At 38.4% G+C, this 24936-nt stretch overlaps 5 protein-coding genes and 1 non-coding gene across 7 annotated transcripts; 5 read left to right on the top strand and 1 right to left on the bottom strand.

The window, feature by feature from the left end:
* The first annotated feature begins 3393 nt into the window (after window positions 1-3393).
* LOC140783605 (BOI-related E3 ubiquitin-protein ligase 1-like) lies at window positions 3394-5325 on the top strand. The gene is made up of 4 exons (XM_073130546.1): window positions 3394-3954; window positions 4038-4129; window positions 4236-4546; window positions 4647-5325. Exons 1-4 carry the CDS (start codon window positions 3908-3910, stop codon window positions 5163-5165), a joined length of 969 nt encoding a protein of 322 aa, XP_072986647.1. The 5' UTR covers window positions 3394-3907; the 3' UTR covers window positions 5166-5325.
* A 3487-nt stretch (window positions 5326-8812) lies between these two features.
* On the bottom strand, window positions 8813-10745 carry LOC140783186 (probable pterin-4-alpha-carbinolamine dehydratase, chloroplastic). Its single transcript, XM_073129966.1, has 3 exons — window positions 10270-10745; window positions 9676-9868; window positions 8813-9148 (listed from the first exon to the last, which is right to left on the bottom strand). The coding sequence occupies exons 1-3, from the start codon at window positions 10642-10644 to the stop codon at window positions 9057-9059; spliced, it is 660 nt and encodes a 219-aa protein (XP_072986067.1). The 5' UTR covers window positions 10645-10745; the 3' UTR covers window positions 8813-9056.
* Window positions 10746-10864: 119 nt separating this feature from the next.
* LOC140785384 (U2 spliceosomal RNA) lies at window positions 10865-11063 on the top strand. The gene has a single exon (XR_012108441.1). It is a non-coding gene; the product is annotated as a U2 spliceosomal RNA (small nuclear RNA).
* Window positions 11064-13379: 2316 nt separating this feature from the next.
* Window positions 13380-14230, top strand: LOC140784857 (FCS-Like Zinc finger 2-like). The gene is made up of 2 exons (XM_073132447.1): window positions 13380-13772; window positions 13865-14230. Exons 1-2 carry the CDS (start codon window positions 13540-13542, stop codon window positions 14016-14018), a joined length of 387 nt encoding a protein of 128 aa, XP_072988548.1. The 5' UTR covers window positions 13380-13539; the 3' UTR covers window positions 14019-14230.
* A 2376-nt stretch (window positions 14231-16606) lies between these two features.
* On the top strand, window positions 16607-17812 carry LOC140784856 (FCS-Like Zinc finger 3-like). The gene is made up of 2 exons (XM_073132446.1): window positions 16607-17020; window positions 17328-17812. Exons 1-2 carry the CDS (start codon window positions 16746-16748, stop codon window positions 17500-17502), a joined length of 450 nt encoding a protein of 149 aa, XP_072988547.1. The 5' UTR covers window positions 16607-16745; the 3' UTR covers window positions 17503-17812.
* A 2172-nt stretch (window positions 17813-19984) lies between these two features.
* On the top strand, window positions 19985-24433 carry LOC140783604 (uncharacterized). 2 transcript variants are annotated; one of them, XM_073130545.1, is made up of 7 exons: window positions 19985-20458; window positions 20566-20652; window positions 20771-20860; window positions 20970-21059; window positions 21918-22520; window positions 23026-23097; window positions 23996-24433. In XM_073130545.1, the coding sequence occupies exons 1-7, from the start codon at window positions 20324-20326 to the stop codon at window positions 24230-24232; spliced, it is 1314 nt and encodes a 437-aa protein (XP_072986646.1). In that variant the 5' UTR covers window positions 19985-20323; the 3' UTR covers window positions 24233-24433. The 2 variants fall into 2 exon arrangements, with proteins under 2 accessions (XP_072986646.1, XP_072986645.1); XM_073130544.1 differs by having other exon boundaries at window positions 20964-21059.
* The last annotated feature ends 503 nt before the right edge of the window (window positions 24434-24936 follow it).

Raw genomic sequence — 24936 nt, 5'->3', positions numbered from 1 at the left:
ACAACACTTTTGCTTTGGTGTGTGCACTGCTAAGAAGAGAGACTCTGAAGACCCTCTTAATAATGTTGGAGATTGTTGTGAAAGATTGAAATTGACCATATTAAAAATTCATCTCTCTCTCTCTCTCTCTATGTAGACTATGCTACCCACTTTGTTTAGATCTCTTTGGTCTATTCTAATGGTGATGGGTTGAGAAGTAATGAGAATTGTTTTCTTGTTTCAACTATGCTTTCATCAATCTCTATGGCCTATTGACATTTTTAGTACTTGGGATGTGTCACATGAGACTTGTGCAAAGGGCCCACCCTCCTCCTTGATTAATGGTTGGAGATGGGCTATGGCCATTGAAGGTGTGTATTACTATTGGCATGTCAACAACCTTTCTTTGATGTACCAACTCATGCTAAAATATTGGTGACAAGTGAAAGGAAAATGGCTTTCCTTTATTTATGTAAGAAGGTTGTTTTTTCTTAAGCATTGAATAAAACTATCTTCTTGAGCCTGGTGGCCTACTGAAAACTTTTATCACTAGAATTCTGGATGGTGTGTAGTGAAATATTTAAAGTTGCCTTTCCCTTTCTCCATCTATAACAGTCAAAATGGATGGGTTCATGAGGAACCAATGCATGTGAGCTGCTCTGGTATTAATGGTAGCATTGTTGCACATACCTCAAGGTTTCCATTCATTCTCATCTTTTACTGGCATTTCTTAAATGTGATGTCATATTTATAGAAGAAAACATACAAGGAGATGGATTTTGAGTACTGTTGTTTGATCAAGTAGACACTTGTGTAAAGACAAATGGTGTTGGAGGAATTTAAGATAGTGTTTTATTATCCAAGATATTATGCATGGGGAATGGAGAGTTGAAACTTTTTTGCAATGTGAAGTAGATTGATATTATCCTCTTCCTTTTTTCCATTGCCCTCAACAATAGGGTTGTTTCTTTCTCCAGTTAAATGATAGAGCAGTGCATGTACCATGATCTCCCCATTGTGCCATAACTCTATGGATATCTGAGTTTTTGACCAAATTAGCTTCTTCTAGATCTTTTTTTTTATAATACTAAAAGATGCATCTTTGATTTACTATAGCTATCAATTAAATATTAAACTTTATCAATATATTATCTTAAAAGAAGAAACACTAACAAATTCGGTGTCTTTCATATATATATATATATAATCAATATTTTATGCGTGGCAAAAAAAAGGCAGATTTTTATCAATGTTTTATTTAAAAATTTAAATTAACCATTGATTTATTTTATTAAATTTATATATAAACACTGAACTTATTTACGTTTCTAACTAACAATAAATATGAATCTTTTCAGCGTTTATTGACTGTATAATAAAATATATCTTCTTTAGTACTAAGTATAAGAAATAGTTAATTTTATTTAAAAAATAATTCACAAGACTAATTTGGTCCCAAAACAAATAAAAATAAAAATAAAAACTCATTGATCTCCCATGTTTTCTTTACATTGGTAGTTTCACAAAACAAAACAAAAAAAAATCTTTTCTTTACATTGATTGGCACACACCAAGAAGGCCTCTAAATGCCCATGAAATGAGCTGAAGCATTGACTTCAACTAGGGCCTTGTGTTCTAGGGAATAGGAGTGGCTCTTTAAGTCTTTTGAGGTCACTTGCTCCCCATGAGTATCCATCCATATGCAAACACTAAAGAGAAAGACAGCATATTTGTAGTGAAATATGTATCAAGATCAGAGGAGTGCTTGTCACTTCTTGCCATGTTCTATTAAACTACTTCAAAAGATTCCTCAACCTTTTTTTCCTGAATGCATCAGATGGTCACAAAGACTCCTCATTAGCTCTTAGTGATGACCCTTTAGTTCTTAAATCAACACTAATGGTAATCTATGTGTTTGCTCTCTAACAAAAGGCAAAGAGAAAAGATACACCAAAGAATGGAAGAAGGAAAAAAGAAAAGAAAGAGGAATCATCCATAGTAATGGAGGAATACTGCTATGTCGCATGCTTTGTTCCTATGGCATCCAAATTATCATGTCAAAGTACATCTATCCATTCCACAACCATTCAAACCACTTGTTATAATTCTTAGCTATCAAGATGACTTCTCCTCTCAAAAAAAAAAACCTACCCTCTGCTACAAGACTTGGGCAGGACCCATGACAGACTGAGATGGGCATTAATGTAGTGTTGGCATTAGATGATGTACTCAAACCCAATTATTGTGTGCAGTGGATGAGTGGTGAGTTGGGTTTGGAATTGGAAAGTGTGAGTAGGTGTCAAATTGTCATTTCTCAAACACAAAACTCCCACCACCTTACGCCTATTTGTGACTTAATCATCTATATTCAACATTCAACTAGTAAGCTAATCGAGTTGCAGACTTACTAATATATATATGTATTGCTCATTAGATATCGAGTAATCTTAATAATATTTAAATTTATTAATATAGTGTCATACTTTATCACATTGGTGAAAAAAAAAATAATGGGGTGCTTTGTATACGGTAGTGATTGCATTCATGCTCTTATCGTTTAGTTAGTTTACAAACAAAGCAAGTCTAATGCCTGCCCGGCAATTCAAGCATGAGGTGTTGGATTTTATGGCAAGAAGCATGCATGATGCCGTATTATCTCGAGATAGTGCATCAACTCATATTTATATTTTTCTTTATTTGAGAGGGATTGAGTTACAAGGTATGTCATATTAAAAAAAACACACATATATATATATATATATAATTGTCACACCTAATATTATTATATGTCAACGAAAAAGAGTCAAAGAAAGGAAGTATCTTACGGTGAGAAATATAAATAGATGAAGTAGCTGCCCATCACACTCATTGGCAGAGAAATTTTAATTGCTCAGCCGCCCTCCTGGGGTCCAATTTCCCCAAGAAATGCGTGATCCTTCTCTAATTAATATATATATATATATATATATATATATTATAAGAAAATTTGCAATAAATAAATAATAATAATGAACTCCACATTCATATGATTTTTTATTTATTTTATATGATAATATTTCTTTCCTTTTCATCAAAATGGATTTTGCTCTCTCCTCAGTGGATTGGATATTTGGATTCGATGCTCTTGGGCGAGGCCATGACAACTACTCCCTTGGATGTTATTATACACACCATGTACTCTATTACTACAACGGGCGGTGGTTCCCACCACTATATTGGACGAATCAAATGCCATAATACTTGTTCTTCTAATATTATCAATAAGATTTAGCCTCTTTTAATTTTTTTTTAAAAAAATCTCTCTATCTCAATTTTATTAATTATTATATATATATATATATTTATATTTGCGCTCATATGTCACCCCAAAAAAAAAAAGTAAATGAAAATGGGTGAGAATTAAAAAAAGGTCCTGGTGGTGATGTTGGAAGGAAAGACTGGAAGGAGAAGATTAGGAGAGGAGGAGGAGCAGTTGGTACGTCTGAACCAAAACTTGGGACTCAAGAAAGGGGAAAAAAAAACTACGGGGAAAATTAGATAATTTGCAATTTAATCCCGGTAAGATGAGGAAATTAGAATAAAGGTAGAGCAAATAATCCATCATCATCTCCGCGTACCAAATCGAGCGCACTAATTAAGGAAAGTGGAATAATTATTCCACCAGAAAAAGGAAGGCATTCACATTTATATCTCTCCCTCTCTCCTCTCTATTCCTTTGCGCCGAGAAGTATGTGAGAAGGAGGAGCGAGCATAAGAAGGCCGTCCTTTGGACTGCTTCCTTCGTTACAACTTACAACCGTAACTCTCTCTCTCTCTCTCTCTCTCTCTCTCTCTCTCCACCGAGAAATCTTTGGCAATTTTGACAAGAAGATTTCTTCTTCTTCTTCTTCCTCTAAATTCTCTCTCGTGGTTTGCTCTGGAATCGGCAATGACGGTCCAAGCCCAATACCCGGCCAACCTTCTCTTCCTCCATAGGTATATATTTCTCTCTGTCTCTGCCACTGCGATGGATTGATGGGCTCCCCGATCGAGTCCTTAGGTTTGGGAATTGGATGCAGGAGAGAAGAGGAGAGGAAGGACATGGAGTTGCCGAAGCCACCGTCTGCTTTCGTCGACCCATCGCCTGCCGTCTTCTTCTCCTCTAATGGAGGTAAGAGCCCCGCGAACTCCGAATCCGAGCGACCGACACGGATGATTTTGATTAAGTTGGGGTGGGATTCGTGACGTGACGTGGGTTTTGGTTTGTTTTTCGATAGGGAGTGGGGGTAATCCGAGGAAGAGGGGAAGGGAAATTGCTGTGGGTGGAGGAGCTCCAATGGCGCACGGACACCATGTGAATCATCTCTTCTCGCTTCAATCGCACCAGATTCCGCCATTGATGATGAGCCTCTCCCAGATGCAAAGCCAACCTTCTTCTTCCGCTCTCGTCTCCACTGGCCTCCGCCTCGCCTTCGAGGACCAGCAGCACAACCAGAGCCGAATCCAATCCAATCCTATTCTATCCGACGAGCTCGCCGCTTTAATCAACCAGCAGAAGGAAGAGATCGATCGATTCCTCCATGCCCAGGTATTATTACTATACACCCTGTTGTTACTATTATTATTCCTATCCCGCTTTTATTTTCGTGCTTATGCGGGGCTAAACGGTTCTTGGTTCGTCGTCTCAGACGGAGCAACTGCGGCGAGCCGTCGCCGAGAGGAGGCGGAGCCACTACCGGACCCTGCTCCGCGCCGCCGAGGACGCGGCCGCGCGGCGGATCAAGGAGAAGGAGGCCGAGCTGGACAGGGCGGCCCGGCGCCGGGCCGAATTGGAGGACCGGATCGGCCGGCTCAGGACTGAGTCGGCAACGTGGCAAGCCAAGGCAATGGCGCAGCAGGCGCAGGCGGCAGCCCTCCACGTCCAGCTACAGCAAGCGGCGGCCGCGACGCCGGGGAAGGCGGCGGAGGAGTGCGGCGGCGAGTCGGACCCAGCGGAGGACGCCGAGTCGGCTCACGTCGATCCGGGCCGAGTCGAGCCAGACCGGGCTTGCCGGGCTTGCCGAGTCAGACCAGTTTCTGTAGTCCTCCTCCCTTGTCGCCACCTCTGCCTCTGCGAAACGTGCGAGCTCACTAACGCCGTTAACGGTGAAGCTTGCCCCATTTGCCGCTGCGTTCGAACCGGGAGCGTCCAAGTCTTTCTCTCATAAAAAGAAAACAAATTAAGGGTTCAAAATTAGGGAGAAAAAGAAAAAGAAAAAAAAAACAAGAAAAACAAAGAAGTTGAATCTATTTTGCCTTCTTCTGGATTTTATTTGGTTTTAGGAGAATTTAATTCATTTTATATATATATTCTTTTCTTCCATAGCATTTATGATTATGTTTTTGGTGTATTCCTCCGTTTACTCCGTTTATGTTTGGGAACGGAACAGTCCGGGTCGCATCGGGTTACGCGCGGTCCGGTTAAGATTCCCACACCGTTTTGTTTCGTGGCGCGTGCGTGCGTTTTGGCGGGAGAGGCGCCTTCTTTCGTGGCAAGTGAGGCACGTGGGCCGTCCGATCTCGAACGGGGCGTCTTCATCCGCCGTGGTCACTTGGATTGCTGTTCCCTTGTGGTTACTCTTTTGTATTCTCTACGTACGTTACATTATTAACGCCGTTCGATATAATATAATATAATATAATGCGGGTTGGGCTTTATAGTTTATTTACTGATACGGGTTAGGCCCATTTAGGTCTTAAATTTCCCTACATATTGGTATTAGAGATGGCGGGTTTAAAAAATAGAGCTCCAATTAGCAGTTTGAGAAGATGATGTTTTTGGAGAGCTATAGCTTTATAAATTTATTATTATTATTATTATTATTATTATTATTATTATTATTATTTCTAGGGAAGATAAAATGATATCTTTAGCTATGGAGGTGATTCGTTTTGAGTGTCATCAGATGCTAGGTAAAAGCTGATGGTAGTCGTTGTTGCACATATATCATCACCTTATCCATACGGAAGAGAAGTTGCGTTTCAGCCCTCCATTTTGACCAATATTTTTGTGTGTGTTGTAGCCAACAAGTTGCTTCCACTTTTTAATCAGATTTCATGCTAGTTGTTAAACGCTTATTCATCATAATATGTATGATAAAAAAAAAAGGTTAAAAGATAAGTAATTATATCCTTTTCGTCCATTGTTTGAAGGCTAAATGATATCAGTGACTCTAACAAGAAAGTGGAATAGGTGGGTTAAGACCTAACACATGAACTCCCCCCACCCAACAAAGAAGTCCACTATGGGTTCAAACCAATACCTTCATGAACTGAGCATGAAGAAGAAGAGCTCACACAAGATGAGCAGATGCTCACCTAAATGTTTTGGTGGATCCACCTACAGAGGTTGTGGGAGACAGCAGAAGAAAGCTTCCAGAGTGATCACAAGATAATATACAAAATTTGCTTGGATTATTAGAATTTTCTTCCCTATAGTTTATTAGTTCCTTTAAACCTAAGTGGGGCCACACTATCTTACAATCTCGTAGAGAGATGAGGAAGCTTCAGTGGTCATCTAATGGATTCAAGAATGCAACCGGCTTAATTACTGCCAATTAGATAATAAAATAAGCATCTTTAAAACATGCCTAACTTTTGCGAAATGGAGGTCAAGAATTTGGCGAGTAAGACAAAAGCCACAAATCAAAGTCTTTTTAAGGGAATGGCTGCAAGATTACTGCAGGCCCTTCTCTAGAAAAGATTAATTAGTATAAGGAACGTATGCTAACCACTAGTCAGCATTACATCTTTTCAACAGAGCTTCCATTAGATCTTCCACGCCGAGTAGAGACGTAAAAGAGGAAAAGAGAGAGAGAGAGAGAAGGAGAGTGGCCTTGGTGAAATGAAAAGAAGAGAAAACAACAAAGCGTGCTAATTTATCTTGGACTGCGTGCAATAGGTAATGAGTAAAAGTCCATACAATTGTGAAAGAAAATTGGATTTTTTTTTTTTCTTCTTATAAATCTTGGACTCAAAGTTTGCAAGCTGCAAGCTTCTCTGAGTTCCGAGAAGAAGATAATATGGGAAGAACCATGGATTCTGATGCAAATTTCCTTAAAATATTCAATGGCCACTGAAACGAGATGCAGCAATAGATAAGAGAGACATTATAGATCTTTGAGTATGATAATCATCAATCAACAAGTATTACAAGCACAGTAGCAATCACTGTTGCTGATCATATAGACAACAGTACATGGCATCTCATCCACTATAATCCCATGCTTTTACTGAGGTTATACTTTGATGGGCTTTTAAACGAGAAGGGAAAAGGCCAAAGTCTGATTTGTACTTTGTTGAAAATTCAAGCATGCTCGTATTATATTTATAAAAATTAACATCCATATCAGAGAAGTAGAATAAGCTCAGACACAAACAAAATTGTGAATGGAAGTGGCGAGAGTATTGATTCACCATCGAGGAAAGTGGAATCAATTCAGCGACAATTCCAGGAAGCAACTCATGATGATACTATACGGAGAGAACTATGACGGAAGTAATTAATAAGCGATGCATCCAACGACCACCACCACCCCCACCCCCACCCCCACCCCCACCCCCACAGGGGAATAGTTTTGTTTCGTTTTCACACTCCCAAGTTGTCAACAATCCAAGGAGGAGTGGAGGACTCGAAGATCAAATCAGCATAAGATATTTTAAATAGATTGGAGCTTTCAGCGTTTGCCTTGCCCAGAAGGAATTTGACAAGAGATGGAGAAGTGGACGGTTTCTTTGATGGGAAGTTGTACTACCACTCCAAACAACCCTAAAGAATCTTAGCTTGTTTTTTTATCAGAAAAGAAAGAAGTAAAAGAAAGGAAAAAAAGAAAAGAAAAGGAGATGATAGCTTGCTGTGTGGCATTACCATATGATGGATGGATGGATGGATGGATGGATGGATGGATAGATGGATGTGTGAAGATACACAGAAAGGAATATTTGCAGTATCTTGTGGCACAGAGAGCAGAGCAGTGCACAAGTAGAAATGTTCATTATGTGAATGCTACTTAAAATTTTCTAATCAGATATGTCACAGATAAGGACTTGGATTCTCTGTTATGCATTGGAGATAACAACTAGATAGCAATCAAACAAAATTTGGGCCTGGCTGGACAAGTCTGGCCCCATGGATAGCTGGACTCAGCTTCAGTTAGAGCTGATCAACCGGCTCTGGCCTAGTTTTAGTCAGAGCTACAAAGAGTCAGGTCTTTGGCCGTCTAGCTCGACTCTAGTCTGATTTAGTCGCGAGCTGAATTATTCTAACTCGGCTTAAACTCGGCTAAGCTCCCCCTAATTTGTGGGTGGGGTGGGCTGGTTAACAAGGAGCCCAACCCGACCGGCACAAACCCTATCCTCTACTTTTCTTCCCACTATACTTTCCTAGCCCATTTAGAAAGGCCTTAGATTGTCTCCTTAGTAAGTATTATTTGATAGTTGTTATAGATAAATAAGAGAAATCTTAAGATTTTCAATGCCCGAGATATGCACCTCATCTAGTTTTCAGATCTTTCTTTAAAATCTAGCACTAATGGAGCTCACACTTTTCCTGTGCTAACTTCTTCTTTTCTACCATTTCATTCATAGTAAGGAGGGTGCTGGCCTCTTTATTTATTTATTTAATTTTCTCAATCAGTATAACTGGGCTCTGTCTCCCTCGATAAATAAATTTGCCATCTCATTAGCAGACTAATGATTCCTGCAATGGATAGAAGTATAATATTCAACCTGGACGTTCATCTAGCACCCAAAAAATATACATACTAATATTATATTTTGTACAGGACGCAGCATGTTACAGATACAATGCTTATGATGAATCAAACAAGCCAGAACCAGGAATTTTCTACTACTGAACAAATTTCTACCACCCAGAGAGTAGTACATTTATCCTGAAGATTTGTTCAAATGACTGCTGAGCAAGAATGGTTAACAGCCTTAACAAGCTTCAGAGATTGATTCAAAATAAGACAACAGTTATTACATGTTAATCAAGGGTTCGCAGGAAATTGGTTGCTACTGCAGCATACTCAACCAACTCCAAAGTTTTACTTGCACTCTCATGCCCATATCCTCTTTTTTGGGAGGAGATCTACTGCTCTGACCTTATCTATTTTAGCAGCCATGATGAAATCATTCATACTCAAACCACCTGCAGTTCAAGTCAAAATGCGGAGTCAGTGAACTGTGGATGTTCAACAAACTTACAAAAAGTTTACATTGAATGGGTCTCCATTTCCCATTGAATTCTAGAATAAAATCCTAGTTCTTCAGATGGGACACTTTTTTTAATGCAATAGCAAAGAAAAATCTACTTCATAAATGGAAACTTAGGTACAATGGATGATTTAAAATGTGACCAAGTTCGTTAAGTTATATTTGTCGCATGAATCAGGCTTTAATTTTGCTTAGAACCATGAACAGAGTGCCATAAAACTAGACTAGATGACTTGTGTTCACCATCACATACGTTCAGAAAGTTCCATTTTGTTATTTCAAAAGACTTTTCGAATATAAAGAAAGATGGAGATGAATTTCAAGGATAGCATGTAAAGTGCTTGATAAAAAAAGTTAAAGTTAATAGCCTATTCTCCGAAGGCGGCGAATTATAACCCATGTCTCAAATGACTGTGTTTTTGCAAAGACAGACATTTAAATTGTCATCAGAACAGAACATACCTATTGAAGAGGTCCATAATTCTGCTCTAACATGATTAGGTTGTTCCAAATGAAGATTTGGGTAATGTCCAGAAGCCTCTGCAACCTTATGGATCCTAGTGATAAGTTCCACTCCACATCCATAATCCCTTACTTTCCACAAGCATTGTAATCTAGCAATACCATCAGCTTCCGCTATTCTCCAACCGACAATCTACCAAAACACAAAGACATTGTGAAACTAACACAGGTCACAATCGAATAGAATAAGTCAAGAATCATCTGTGAATCAAGAAATAAGTATGAAAGAATAATCCTCAAATGACATCTAGAGACAAATTTTACAAACATGAATATAAGAGGATCGCATTAACCTATGTTAAATTTGTCTCTCTTTTTTCCCCTACTCGATCACAGTCATTTACGTACTGTTTGTCTTACGTGCATTTTAAAATGCTTCGAAAGTAGTTCTCTTTGCAGCATTTTGACATACATCACATCTACTGTTCCAGCAAGTAAGTAAAGAGAAGGTTGGGCAGACCTTCTTAAGGTTCTTGTTGTGTCACGAATATGATCAAAGGTACAAAATTTAGAAGTGGGCTGATGTGAATTTACCTTCCTTAGCAGCTTCGCAGCATCCTCAATCGATATGGGAGGCTGGGAAGGAAGGACCGGCTCACAACTTAACTCCGCAAGAGAGAGAACGGAGATATTTGGGATTAGGATGCGGTGCATGGTATCCGTGTTACCGAGAACATTCTCCCCGAAATTGCTCGCGATTTCTTCCGGAAACGGGTCTCTTGCGCCAAAGTCGCCCAAGAGATCGCTGCCCAAGGCGGGAAGACGGAGATGGCGCTGGCTGCTTCTCCTCTGACATGGGTATGTGAGGGAGGAGAACGAATAGGAGGAGGTGGACTGGTGGGAAGCAACGCTCGGCGAGGAGAATTGGAGGTTAAAGATGGGAGAGAAAGGCAGAATAGCGGAAGCCATGGGAGCGGATAAGTCTCCGAGTCCTATCCGAAAGCTTCGCACTTCTCCCACCACTCTAGCAATTCTTTTCGGCCATTTTGCATATCACCGCCTACATTTTCACCTTATTCTATTCCTAAACTCTTCATTTAACAAATTATTTAGTCCCACATCGGCCACGCAACGAAACTAACCTGTTCACCACTCTATAAAAGGGGACCCATCGTGATCAATAAGCTTCATACCTTTCTCGGCCTTTTGGCTAAGATCAAGTGTAGTATCTGTTCTTATCAGTTTAATATCTGATACGTGGGCCATCGGCCCACCACGATATTAAATTAATTTCTCTTGGGGGAGGGCCCACCTCACAGTAGCTTGCTGCTGGGGCCCTCAGGCGTCGCCCGCGCGTTGCACTACTGCACGGGCCTGGCGCACCCCTACAAATCTTTAATTCTCAATTTTCCAACTTATGGGCCGAGCCCATTAAGAAAGTTAACTTAATCAAAGCCCAATTGGCGCCCCTTGTTATAATTAAGAGTAATAAAACCTAATTTTGGTTTAGTTTGCTAATCTTTAATGTGGAATGGTGGTTAAGTCTTCTCATTCCTACTTTTGCTTTCAAAATTGTAACTAAGCAATAGGCTTTTAAGGAGGACCACCATTAAGAAACGCATTAGTATTAGTTCGTGCAACCACCGCCATGTGCTATTTCTACACGGCCCAAGAGAATCCTCGAGACTATCAAAAGATTAACTTTTCCTTAAATTTAAGGTAAAGATAAAGAGTTAAAAAAGAGGGACAGGTTTAGCTTTTGAGGAGCATAGAGTTAAGAGTGTTAGGTAATCGCTTTAGCTTTTAGGAGCGGAGTTAAATATAATTCATCAGCTCGGTCACGTTGTCGTATCGGATGCGTCCACGTATTGATACCTCTAAATAATTTAGACATGTATTGATACCCCTCGGTATAATTTTGCCCTTTCTATATTAAATTATTGATATATAACTTGAAACGTAATCAAATTTATATAAATAAAAATAAGTGTTAAGATATTTATATATAAATATCAACCAAGCATACGAAAAATAAATTAAAAAAGAAAAACCCTACAACTAAACAAGCTCACTTTCATGGGAAAAGAGCTGCCTCATATTATTAGTGTTGCCAATATTATAAATTAAGGAGCTTCTAGTGCTAACACCAATCATGTGAGCTTCACCATAGAAATGTATGATATTAATGTATGGAGGAAAAGTTTAACAAGTGGAGCTTATTATATATCACTAACACAGCTAAGATTCTAGATTTCTTTGCCATTAAAATAACTCCGTGACTCAGGATTGGCCATGGGATCCATTGTGTTCAATTATATGCCTATATGTCAGAGAATCCTTTCTGATATCGAGATGTTCACTTATAATTTTATTTGAGAAAGAAAGGAATCCATCGATGATGGTGAGACAGGGAGCAAAGGTTACCACCTCCGAGCACTACCACCTTCTTATTTATTTACTCCTATCATATCAATATTGATCTCAATGCAATCCGAGGATTAAAGATCATTATGCATCCTAATTATAATTAATATATGAAACTCGGTAGGTAAGTGGATCTAATTAATTAACAATCTCTCCTATTGTATTCCGGAAGAGCACACTAATGGCTCTAACCAAATAAAAGCTAAAAAGCTCTTCTCTAGTGAAAGGGATGTAGATTGATGCATGCATTATCTCTATCTTTCTCTTTTTCTCTTTTATATTGTTCTTCCACTCTCGTAGAAGAGAAAAAGAAAGAAAGAAAAAAAGTGATTCCACTTTCTACGAGCTGGGCCATAACAAGGATGTTCGAGATCAATTGCCATCCTCTCCAAAATTGCAAACCTTGCGTTCAATACTGATATGGATATGTTCATTTATACAAAATCTACGCTGCAATTTGATATGTTGTACGTAATCAAAGTGAATTGATAGGAACATCTATGAAGTTCACATCTTACCGACTAACAAAGTTCATAAAATAAACTTAGATTCAATAGACAAACACTCGTCACTGGCTTAATTTTTCGACAAAATCTATCAACAAAACCGTGAGACATGGCGAGTAAAACTATGGTCACAGCTCATGTTGTCGGTTTTGATGCTTTAATGATGGAACTAATTCTTCCACCTGGTTAGGTTTCAAGACAGGGACTTGACAGTGCCTGCCTTATGATTTTGTCATTGAATCTTGGAATATATATATATATATATATATATATATATATATATATATGGCCTATAGGATTTCTAATTACCATTGTCTAAGTGAATTTTTTTTTACATTTTTACATAAATATATTTATATAAAAATGTGATTTTGATGCGTACTAATTCGTGGGGTTCGTTTGAGTGCATTATTGATGTATCAATCGCATGCATTTAATAACTCTGATTGCATAGTATTAAGAATGTGAGCGAACGCGATTAGAGTTATATGTAGAGCATTATTTTAAATGATAAAAATACCCTTGGTAGTAGTAGATAGATCATGGATATAATAGTCATTTTACTCGTACTTTTTTAAAACTAAAAGAAGTGGTATTATGTGGTGGGACCTCACGTATTTCCTGTATAGTTTAGTAGCCAATGGTTTGACGTTAAATCCAGGAGCCATGCCTGGTTTGCTTTCACCCCATCGAAATTCCCCAAAATACCCTCCATCTTCCCCCCACACCCACACCCACTTCACCTCACACCCTCTTTCTCCTACTTATATAAAAAAAAGCCTTCACTCCTTCCCCCTTCCCTCCTCCATCCACTCTCTCTCTCTCTCTCTCTCTCTCTCTCTCTCTCTCTCTCTCTCTCTCTCTCTCTCTCTCTCTCCCTCTCCCTTCCAACCAAAAGAAAAGAGAAAAGAAAAAGAAACGAAACCCAACAACAATGGAATCATCCTCCTCTTACGCTTCTTTCGACGCCGCGGATCTCGAGGCAGGCTTCTCCGGAAGCACCGTTAACTACCCGAGCTTCTACCACCCCAAGGGGACCAACGGGTCCCCTCGCCGGAGGTTATCTTCCGACCCCTTCGACGGCGTTGACGACGCCCACCACTTCCTCCACGCCTGCTTCCTCTGCAAGAAGCTGCTCCCCCGTAACGGCGACATCTTCATGTACAGGTTTGCCCCCTGCTCTTCCGGCTCCCGTTCTATCGTTGTTAGGGGTAAATCCGTCTTTTGGGTGTGTTTCTGAGTCGGTCTCGCTTGCGCAGAGGTGACACGCCGTTCTGCAGCGAGGAGTGCAGAGAAGAGCAGATAAAGATGGACGAGGACGAGGAGAAGAATAGGAATAAGAAATCTTCGAGGGGCTTTTCTAGAAAAGAGCAGCAGCAAAGCTCGCAGAGGATCCCAGTGAGTGCTCGGTAATTTTAGCAGATCGGTCCTCGCCGTTTGAGAAATTACGAGGTGGCAATTACTTCGAGGCCTCCGAGTAATGAACGAGATGGGATTTACTACGAGTGTAATCAGTTCCTTGGCTCTAAGAAAAGAAGAAACTAGTGGGTTTCTTCGCATCATTGCAATGCTTAAAATTTCGAGTTTGGATATCTATATATATTTATATATATGCTGGCGATCAATTCTATGGCTCTTAATTCAATCGAACTTTCATCTGGAAGTCTTTCCTCTTCCCACACTAAACACAGTGGATTCAAATTACGACTCACAGATATTATAATCGATCTCTCTATATATACAACAATGAGTTAAGCAACTAATAGATCAAAAGCGGAAAGAGTTTAACTTAACTTTAGAAAGAAAAAAAAAACAATACAATACAATCTTTCTCTGGGGAAGATGATATCGGCTAACTACAACAAAGCCATCTAATTAATTCTCTTTATATATTAGAAAATGATCGTGTTATGTTTATTCACCAACTAGCTTAAGCCTATAGATAACAATAATTTTTAATTTTTTATATTTCTAACGCTCTCTTTTACGACAGACCTAAGAAATAAAATTAACTCACTGATCACGATAATTTTTATATTCTAGCATGTATATCACATTAAACATTTTGTACTAGAAGAAAATAATATCAAAGATAGCAGAACAGTAACACGTATTAAGCCTTCTAGATATTATATTGCTTACATTCAAACATGTTGAATAGTAACAGTAGCTCGTTGATCACAAGTACTTTGGCCATCTAAGCTAAACAAGTCCTTCCTTCCCTTCAACACTAAGTTTTGGACGTAATGATACATTTGTTAAAAGGCGATCGAATAAAATCTAACCTTGAGATTCTCCTAAAGACTTTTTTAAAACATCTGCCAAAATTTCCCATCCCCCTTCTCTTGAACAATCCACATCCTTCTAACTGGGAGGAGTAACATGGGTTGGAAGATTACCAACACCAGCATAGAATAACTTTACGTAGGTTATTATACATACATACATATATATATATATATATATATATATATATCTATATATTCTACTTACTCTATTCAGAGTCTTTTTATGCACAGACTTCATTCTAATGAGCAGACATCATGTGCAAGTGAACATGCAAGCATAATAGTTTATGGTGCCCGATGCCCTAATCATACAAACGTAGGATTCTGGGATTCTCTTCACGCCATTAAAATAGCATGGACATGGGCATGGATCCATGGCATCCAACCATGTGTACCTGTGCATGCCCCGAGAGAATCCTTTTTCAGACTCCCAAGGCAACCAGCAACCAGCCGAGGTAGCAGCAACCTTGCATGCTGCACTGCAACCATGACACCTAGAGCTCTCCCTTTTGCTCAATTATTTGACCCCATACCAAACCATACCATACCATACCATACCATACTATATTGCATGGGAAACTGAGCTACCCTAGCTAGACAACACTTGGGGAGACCAAGCGAGAGAGATGGGTTGACTCAGACTTGCTGGTTGTTGAGGAGACAAGGGAGGTAAGCTGATGTGGCAAGTTGGCAATTAATGCTCGATCGTATGTGTGAGTGTAGTTGCATGCATGCCATTCCATTGCTTTTCTTATATATATATATATGCTTGGAATTGGAAGACTATACATACATACATACATACATACATACGTAATTCCTGTGTGTGATTAAGTTTGATACGATTTTAATTACGTAGCATGATTAATATCTCACTGGGTCCCATGCAAGTGGGGGTGGGGAGATCGAAAGAAGGAAAGCGAGGGAAACCGGAAGATGCATCACGTCACGACAAAAGTGGTCCTCGAAAGAAGAAAACGAAAGGGAGGGGGGGTGTGACGTCACGGTATTACCGGTTCCAGCCGGTGGAGTGACTGACTAGTGTAGCGAGGAGGAATTGAGGAGGTTAATGACAATTATGCCATCTTTTAGGAATTTTTTAGAAATAATCCACCCCCTTAAGTTTCTCTCTCAAGGAAAGGACAGGGACAGGGAGAGATTAAGAAATATATAACTATATAAGCAATTCCTGACTTCAAGCGAAATGTCCAGACTTTGTAAACAATAGATGACACTGACAGGCATAGTGATGGGGAAATTAAACTAATGTTTTTTTTTAATTAAAAATCCAGACCTTACTAAGTCAATGATTTCATCTAACCTCACACAGAAATCTAATATCATTGGCTTCAAATTAAATTCGAACTCTGATTTGATACAATTATTATATATATATATATATATATATATAAATGAGTTTGATGGTGATTTATATATATATATATATATATATATATATTTTAAAACTTAATCGGAGCCGCTTTGTGTTCCAGCTGGAGATGAAATTAAATTGGAACGGAACTGATTCAATTGAGTCAGTGGCAGTGCCAATAATATCACGGAATAATTGATGGCATTTGGGACCACGTCCCTAATGGCTTTTTCCTTTTTGCATCGCAAAAGGTGGGTAAAAAACCCAGCTATTACTCCAATTTACGAAAAGGCCCGACCAATTCCTATTTGCTCCTTTTTTTCATCCACTACTCTTTCTTTATAACCTCTCCTTCTTCCCCTTCCGTTCCTCCCCCTCCCCCCCGAAACCAAAGCCCGAAGTAGTAAAAGCTTGGAATAGATAAGAGAGAGAGAGAGAGAGAGAAAGAGAGAGAGGAGGGAGATCTCGATACTTACCTCCATGGATTCCTCTTTCTCCTCTTCGTCTTCCTCATCCGAGTCCATCTCGGATCTCGAGGCAGGAGTCTCCCGGAGCGCCATCGACGGCAACCCCTTCGCGCTCTTCCCGACCTACTGTCCCCGCCGCGCCAAGACGGCCTGCGAGGGTGAGATGGCGGCGTCCGCGGCCCGGTTCTTCTGCGACCCCTTGGAGGACGACGGGCCGCATCACTTCCTCGACGCGTGCTTCCTCTGCAGGAAGGCGCTCGCCGGCAACCGCGACATCTTCATGTACAGGTTTGGCCCCCCTCCTCCTCCTCCCCTCTTCTTCTCCATTCGGGCGAGGGTATTTCCGTCATTCCAATGGCGGTGCGACTCTTTTGTGGATTAAAAAAAAAAAACAAGGAAACAAGCCCTTCGTTCGCGAAGCATCGGGTCCCCCGCCTCTTCCGGCGTGCTTGGAAAGCCTTTTGACCATCAAATCACATCGCGAATATTAAAGCCAGAGGATTAAAAAAAAAGTTTTTTGCTCTAATTTTCTTTTCCGATTTGGTTCATCCTTTTTGGGTGGCTAGTTAGTAATCCACATTTGATTTGAATGCAGAGGAGACACGCCATTCTGCAGCGAAGAGTGCAGGCAGCAGCAGATCGAAATGGACGAAGCTAAGGAGAAGAAGAAGAAGCTCCCTTTGAGGGCTTCTTCCCGAGAGCAATTGGAGAAGAGGCAGAGCTCTCCCAAATCCCAAAAGATTCGTACTGGTACAGCCGTGGCTGGGTGATTTCTAACTATAATTACAACATAAAAAATAAAAATAAGAAACACAGCAGTAATAGTAATATTACTACCTGAGCTTTACTACAAGATGATGAGGCCCAAAGAAAGAAGAAAAAAAAAGCCCACTTTTTTTTTTAAATTTCTTTTTTCTTTTCTTTTGGTCCTCTTGGACGTTGTATAGGAGAAAGCAAAGAGCTCTATGGCTTGCTTTTCCTTTTCTTTTTCTTTCAACTTCAATTTTGTAAATTACCAGATGTAGAAGGGCTTTTTCGTGTAATTCCTGGTCCTCCTATATATTGGGGTTTTGCTACAAACTCTCTCTTCCTCCTCCCTTTTCTTTTTGTTTTTGTTTTCTCTCTGGAGATTGATTATTCCAACATCAGTTGAAGGAGAAGTCTGACTCACTTTTGAGTGAAAACATTGGCGAATTGTGTGTATTGTTTACTTTTGGCCTCCCTGCTGAGCAATCTTTATTCAGTATTCGGTGGTCATGGAGATCTCTTCCTTTGTTCTCATAACATTTTTGAAGACCAAGATCTTTCAGGAAACAGACAAACCTCCTCTCTCGTATGGCCCAGCTTGGTTGTGTCATCACCCTTTGCATCTACTTGATATCAAATGAATGAGAAAAACATGACATAATTATGTTTTATAATAAAAATCACTGTTCTTTGTTAGCTTTAAACCGTCATGGGTGCCGGTTCTATGCCTGCATTTATTTGAGCAATTTAATCTCCGTGGAACTGTCCGGAAGCTCCTTCACTTCACGCGCATAATTATTTTTTGAATAGTTTCTTGTGCTTTCCTGGTAACTTCCCAGTTTCTTCTCTCGGTCATTTTCCAAGTCGGAGTCTTGGAGTCCTTTAACCCGTCAAATCGCACCCAAGTCGGTGCAACTTTTGCCTTTGGCCAACGACTTCTCTCGTAACTTTTGTCCCTCTCTTTAGTAACACATACCTTGAGAATATTAATTAAACTGTTTCGCTTCAACTGCTTCATATAATTCAGGATTCTTCTTCTTCTTCTTCTTAAAAAATATATATCAATTTTCCTTCAGCCGTCCAATTTTTTTTTTTATTTTTTATTTACATTTTTTTTGTTTTGTTTAATATGATAGCAAGACGAAGTATAATGTGAACTATAGGATTCTAGGAACGGTGACATCAAAGTACCATACTTTAGTATTTCGTGACTTGACTTGGACTCATTTATTTTTATCAAGAAAAAGGACACTGAGTAGTAATAGTAGGGAAGAAGTCATTCCTCTCTCTTTATTCTTTTCACCTTTTCTTTTTCTCTTTCTCTCTCAAGGTTAATATACACCGTTCGTTGTTTCAACTTTTTATTTAAAGAGCTTGTTACCCCCGTGACCTAAGAAGAGAAAAAAAAAAATAACTTCTACTCTCTTGTGATTAAAGTTAATTATATTTTACTCCATTATAATTTAATTTAATTTTATAAATTCTACGCTTTTTTTAATCATATTTAACCGCACAAAATGTCAAATTTAAAGATCATCGTTGGAGATAAAACTGTAAAGAATTAAATAGGCTTTCCGATACATCCAAATAATACTAATAAAATTATAAATAATAAATATATATATATATTTATTATATAAAATTTAATTAGTATTAAAATTTTATTAAAAAATTAATAATAGTTACACTTTAGTCAAAACAACAAGGAAGTTTGGTGAAGTTGAACTAAACCATGTATAATTTTTGCTAAATTTTATGTCCATTAAACTTTTAATTTAATTGCAATTATAAACACAGTTAATAAAGATAAAATTTTAGAATGACTGAATGATATAAAATAAATATTATAGTTATAACTTAGTCAAAAGATCAAGAGATAAATATACAGTACAAAGTCGGTAGAGTAAAATAATTTTCATAAGAAATATATGATATAAAAATATATTTGATCAAAGGACAATAGCGTGTTACTCCCGTGACCCCGAGGAGCATTCAACTGTCTTATTATATGATGCAATAGTAGAGATTGCTATTTTACTAAGTTTCTTAAATTGATCCATTCATCCAAATTAGTATCCACTTTGCCTTACAATCAACATCTGGCATGCATTACTAACTGATGCAATTTGTCGAAGTTGAATCGGATCAAATATGTCCACATCTATCTACAAAGCAATTAGACATTCATTTCGTTTAACTCCAAAAAAAAAAAAAAAAAATTAACCACCGACCATGGCTTAGTGGTATGTGACAAGTCGATGCTTAAGTTTGACACTGAGAAACAAACTCCAAATCCAACAAAAGATTATGATCACAACCTACTGCTATATATTAATAACCCATAGATTTTATTTATATTCATAAATACCTCTCAAATCAATCCATTAGCCCATGAAATTTTTGGAATGCGTACTATAGTATTGGGCCAAAGGCCCAATAAAGGGGCCTTTTATAAAATTATTGGAATTTGTAGGTTTATATTAAAAATAGACACTTCTAGGATGAGAAATCGTCGAAAGGTAAGGTGTTTATGGGGAAAGTTACCTGAGAAGTAGTGTTGAATTACCGAAACGCCATTACCCGCCATTGCCGGCACCTTCCTCCGTTTGCATGATCTCGTCCCTATCATTATTTAATGGACTCGATAAAGATCAAACCCCAGCGACGACTTCCTCCTCCTTTTATTTAACCCATTGATGACAACCCCACCATATCTCTTGTCTCTTGGATCTGTCCCTCTCCACCTCTCATTTAAGTATTTGACGCTTTTTCTGCTCACCAGATCCAAAGAGGCACTTTGTCGAACGTCTTGAAGGCACGAAGAGAAGGGAGAGGAAATCGGAAATGGAAGGTCTCGTTAAGGGGTTAATCCACGTCGCCCTCGAAGCCATCGATGGTGGTCGCGAGGACGACGACGGGCCGAGGCGAGGCCAATCCCCTTCTCACGAGGACGAGCGATCCAGATCCACCTGGGCCGAGGTCATTGACTCATTGCCCTTCCTCTACATTTATCAGCTATTTCTTTATTTGGTGCGTTTTATCTTTGCATTTGGTGATTTAGGAGAGACTGAGAGTGGTATTTGCAGGTGGTTTCGTCTGGGCATGATGAGGAAGGAAGACAAGAGCAAAGGGGCGAGTTTAGCTGCCGTCCCAGTTCGTGGAATTCAAGAAAGGTAACAACATTGGATTCATTGGTTCTTTTGAGGTATATATGCAGTATAAAGTTAAGATTTTGATGGTTGGTTTGGTGGTAATTTGTGGGTTTGCTTTGGATTCGGATGAGTGTTGCAGGAGGAGAGTGGAGAAGGAAGTGAAGGGGATTGGGAGACTGTTGGTGGAAATAAGAAGCCGCTTCACCCCTCACCAAGAAGACAGCACCAGGTTTGTTTGTTTTGGATCTTCTTAGTTCTCGGATTTATCCAAAAAATGTTGATGGCTTCGGATTAATAGTGAATGGTAATTTTATTTTGGAATTTTGATGAAGTTGCAGGAGGAGAGTGAAGAGAGAACTGATGAGAGATGGGAGACAGTTGGCGGAATGAAGCAGCAGCATCATCCAGTACCCAGGAAGCAGCTTCAGGTTTGTTTGAATCTCTCTTTTGAGATGCAGGCGTGCAGAGTATTATCTTATTAAATTGGGAATTCGATACTGGTCAACTGATGAAATCTGCAGTAGATTTGGCAGGGATATTATGCCAATTTGCTGGGTTGGGGGTCAAGTTGCTATAAATAAAATTTAGAGAACACTTTTAAGAATGCACAACTCTTTAAGATTGCTTCTTTGAATTGTACTTTTGTTTCAGATATATTGTGGAATTTATTTAGTTAGATGTATATAATGTACTCTCAGAATTTTACTGAAATTTTTTATACCAAATAAACCTCGGTTGAGGATTCGATTCGGTATGTGGTTTAAAATTGAACAGGCTTCCAACATATTGAGTATAACTTTCAGTCAAGACCTTGACCGAGTTGCATTATTCTTATGCAATTGCGATATTAAATCTCTTTCGTATGGCCCATTTGGACTAGACGTAATTCAACAATCTCCAAATGTATTGATTAAATGGATTTATTTCTTTTACCGCCGATGATTCTTTATTCTGAAATCAATCTATATGTTTCATAGAAGAGTCATGTCATAAGAAAAATCAAGTAAAATTCAAAGCTGTAGAATAAAATAAATATTTGAATAACTGGCTTTAAACAGAAACAAGAGATAAGAATTTAGATTCCTTAGCTTATCTTTACGTATCAATCTAGAAAGATCACATTGCATTTACTTGAATGCAGTTCTCTGTTGTGATAAATTTCCTCTGACTCAATTTTGTTGCATTGCTTGCTTTAACTGTCTTATTTTGTTGTAAACTAGTGAAAAATCATTAGAAGTTCATGAGTTATGATAGTGGATTCTACCACAATGCCTATTCATTTGCAGTCTGAGGCCTGGCATGGGTACAAAAAACCACTGGCTGAACAGCAATATTATGAAGGCACTTATCATGGTCTAGACATAGAGCCAACAAGTGAGGAGCTTGATGACTTATCAAAAGCCTGCAATCGGTTGTGGGAGCTCGATATAAATCGCTTGGTTCCAGGAAAAGACTATGAAATTAGTTGTGGTGAAGGAAAGAAGGTCTACCAGAAGGGCGATATGGCATCCGATAATTTGTTTAGCTGGTTAAGTGATGATGTACTAAGAAAACCGACATACTCTCGTTTTTGTGCTCTTTTAGATAATTATAATCCAAATGAGGGATGTAAAGAAGCCGTTACTTCTGAAGAGAAGCATGAGCAAGCTGCATTTGTTGAGGAAATAAGCAGGACTCCAACAATTAAATATCTTCATGCATATTTGGTGTCCAAGGGAATTTTATCTCATAACTATGAAGACTTCAAGAGAATGATGACAAGTCTTTGGTTTGATCTCTATGGAAGAGGTGGTGGATCTAGTTGCTCTTCTGCTTTTGAGCATGTATTTGTTGGAGAAATCAAGGGAAGAGGTGAGCAAGAAGTCTCTGGGTTCCACAACTGGATTCAGGCAAGTTACCTGTATTTATAGAGTTTTTCGTGGCTTTTTGTTCCAATTAAACAAGATTTTCTTATGGTAGATGGTGCCACATGATCCTCCATGCTTTATTGATCGATAGATGTTGATTCTGTCATTTCTGGAATTTTGATACCTTGGTTGTGTTTATTGCATCAAAATAATGCTTTCCAACATTATGGCCTTTGAATATAAGAGAAGACATCAGCATCACAGTAAATCAAGAGATTTATGGCATGTGTGATAAATGAAATTTACCTCTGTATATCCTACAATCTCCAAAATCTTTGGCATATCGAAGTAATCAACTGAAAGGATAAGCTGCATGAAAAAGCTTTAAAGAACTGGAGTAAAATATCTGGTATGCTAGAATCACTTTGGCTTCTGTTAGGGCCCACAAACAATTGCTTCTGATTGACTTGAACAAAGTGGAGCGCATTCTGTTTTTCTTTTTGCCCTCCAAAACAGGAAGAATCTGATATCAGCTTTGTATTTGCAGTTTTATATAGAAGAAGCTAAAGGGACTGTAGATTACCAAGGTTATATTTTCCCAAGGAGACGTGGCGAAGTTGTAAGTATTTTATTATCCATGCACATGCAGTCACATATCTAGCATTTTCATTCCGTTCCAGTTTCCATAGATGAACTAATCAAATGATACAATCTCAAATATACTTTAGAATTGACTGATCCAGGAAAATTATATATCTTGGAAAACACTATCTTGATGACAACACACTATAGTAAAAAGTGGCTGTCTACTTGTTTACCTGCAAGATAGGTTTTCTATTTCACAAATTTAATATCCACCTAAAATTTTTAATTGCATATCTACCTTCCCATACTGGGTGATCCCTCGTCCTGCCACCATTAGATTGTCCTGGAGATTACTTCTAAGCATTTCAAAAGGATAATGATGGAGGCATGGTATTTCTTTTAAGACTTGAGAGGTAGGAGTGAAAGTATGTTAATGTTCTATATTGAATATTATTCCTAAGAATAGATACAAAAACATTGAAATATATAAGTGGAGCTGGGGGATCAAAATATGAGGAGAAAAATATTAATTTTCTTGTAAGCGCATAAAAGGTAATGGAACATCAATAGTAGACAACATTAATTGAATAATCTGTGTCAACCTTAATGAGTAATCCGCTGGGAATGACTAGGTGCTTCTTTCTATTATTGAATTTCACTCTTATCTTGGTCATATACTTTTGACTCTGAAATATGTCAATTTAAATGATGCCTTGCATTGAGTAATAGTTGAATTTCTGAACCACCATAATTTAGTTATCTTTATATGAAGTTTCTGATGTGTTTTTCTGAACCACCATAATTTAGTTGAATTTCTGAACCACCGTAACTTGATGTGTTTTTCTATTGCTTCTTAATATGCACAATACTGGTAGTCTTATTAGAATTTATACCAGCACTACTTGATTCATCTTTTTTGACATGAATTGCAGCCTGATTCTGAAACTCAATTGCTCACAATTCAATTTGAATGGAATGGTATTATGAAATCAGTCTCCAGCAGTTTAATTGGTGTGAGCCCTGAATTTGAGCTTGCCCTATACACTCTTTGTTTTTTCGCTGGAGGAGAAGATAACCATGTTGTTCTCGGTCCATATTACGTCAACATTAAATGCTATCGCCTCGGGCACAACAAAATCGGATCAGTATTCCCTATAGCTGAAAATTGATTTCAGAGTCCCGTGACAAAAAATAAGCAAATCTTTGCTCTCATTAAAACTAGCCGTTGGTGAATTTTATATCATTGATGCTTCTTTACCTATTTGTAAATGAATTGTTCGTACAGTTAACGATCTCTTTCAGCAGCCTAAAATTCTGTACTCAAACATAAATTTCAGCAGCCTATCTTTATTTTATTTGTGTTTGGTTAAGTTGTGAATTTTCTTCATGGATCTGAATAAGAACATAAATTTCAACAGAAGACATAAGGGGTTTTGATTTTCTCTTGTGAGGTGAATCCTGGAATATCTTGTAGGATGCTTTGTTTAAAAGAATCATCATTCCTTACTCAAATTCCTATGAGGGTTGGATCGTGGAATGAAACGATTCCTTGATGGATAAATGCTTAGCAATGTCAACATAGTTGAATCCTAGTATACTTCGAAAAATCTTTCTCAACAAACACAGATGCATCATTATTATACGACAGCGAATATGTCCCTCCAAAGATACAAAGAACATGTAGAACTCTGCAAATCCAACATATGAATTAATACCAGTTGCGGTAACATCTTTAATATGCTAATGATTAATGACTTCATATGAAGAAATTCTTAAGGTCTTAGTAAGATTTCCATTTGACAATGGAGAATGTTATCTTATGAAATGTTGGGATTTATCGCAACCTCCTTTTGATACCACTTATTGTGTACAG

This window comes from Typha latifolia, chromosome 3 (assembly GCF_019914945.1).
Source record: "Typha latifolia isolate L0001 chromosome 3, TyphaL0001v2, whole genome shotgun sequence".
Taxonomy (NCBI): Eukaryota; Viridiplantae; Streptophyta; class Magnoliopsida; order Poales; family Typhaceae; genus Typha; species Typha latifolia.
Note: the sequence above shows the minus strand (reverse complement) of the source record. Positions and strands in the feature narration are given on the sequence as shown.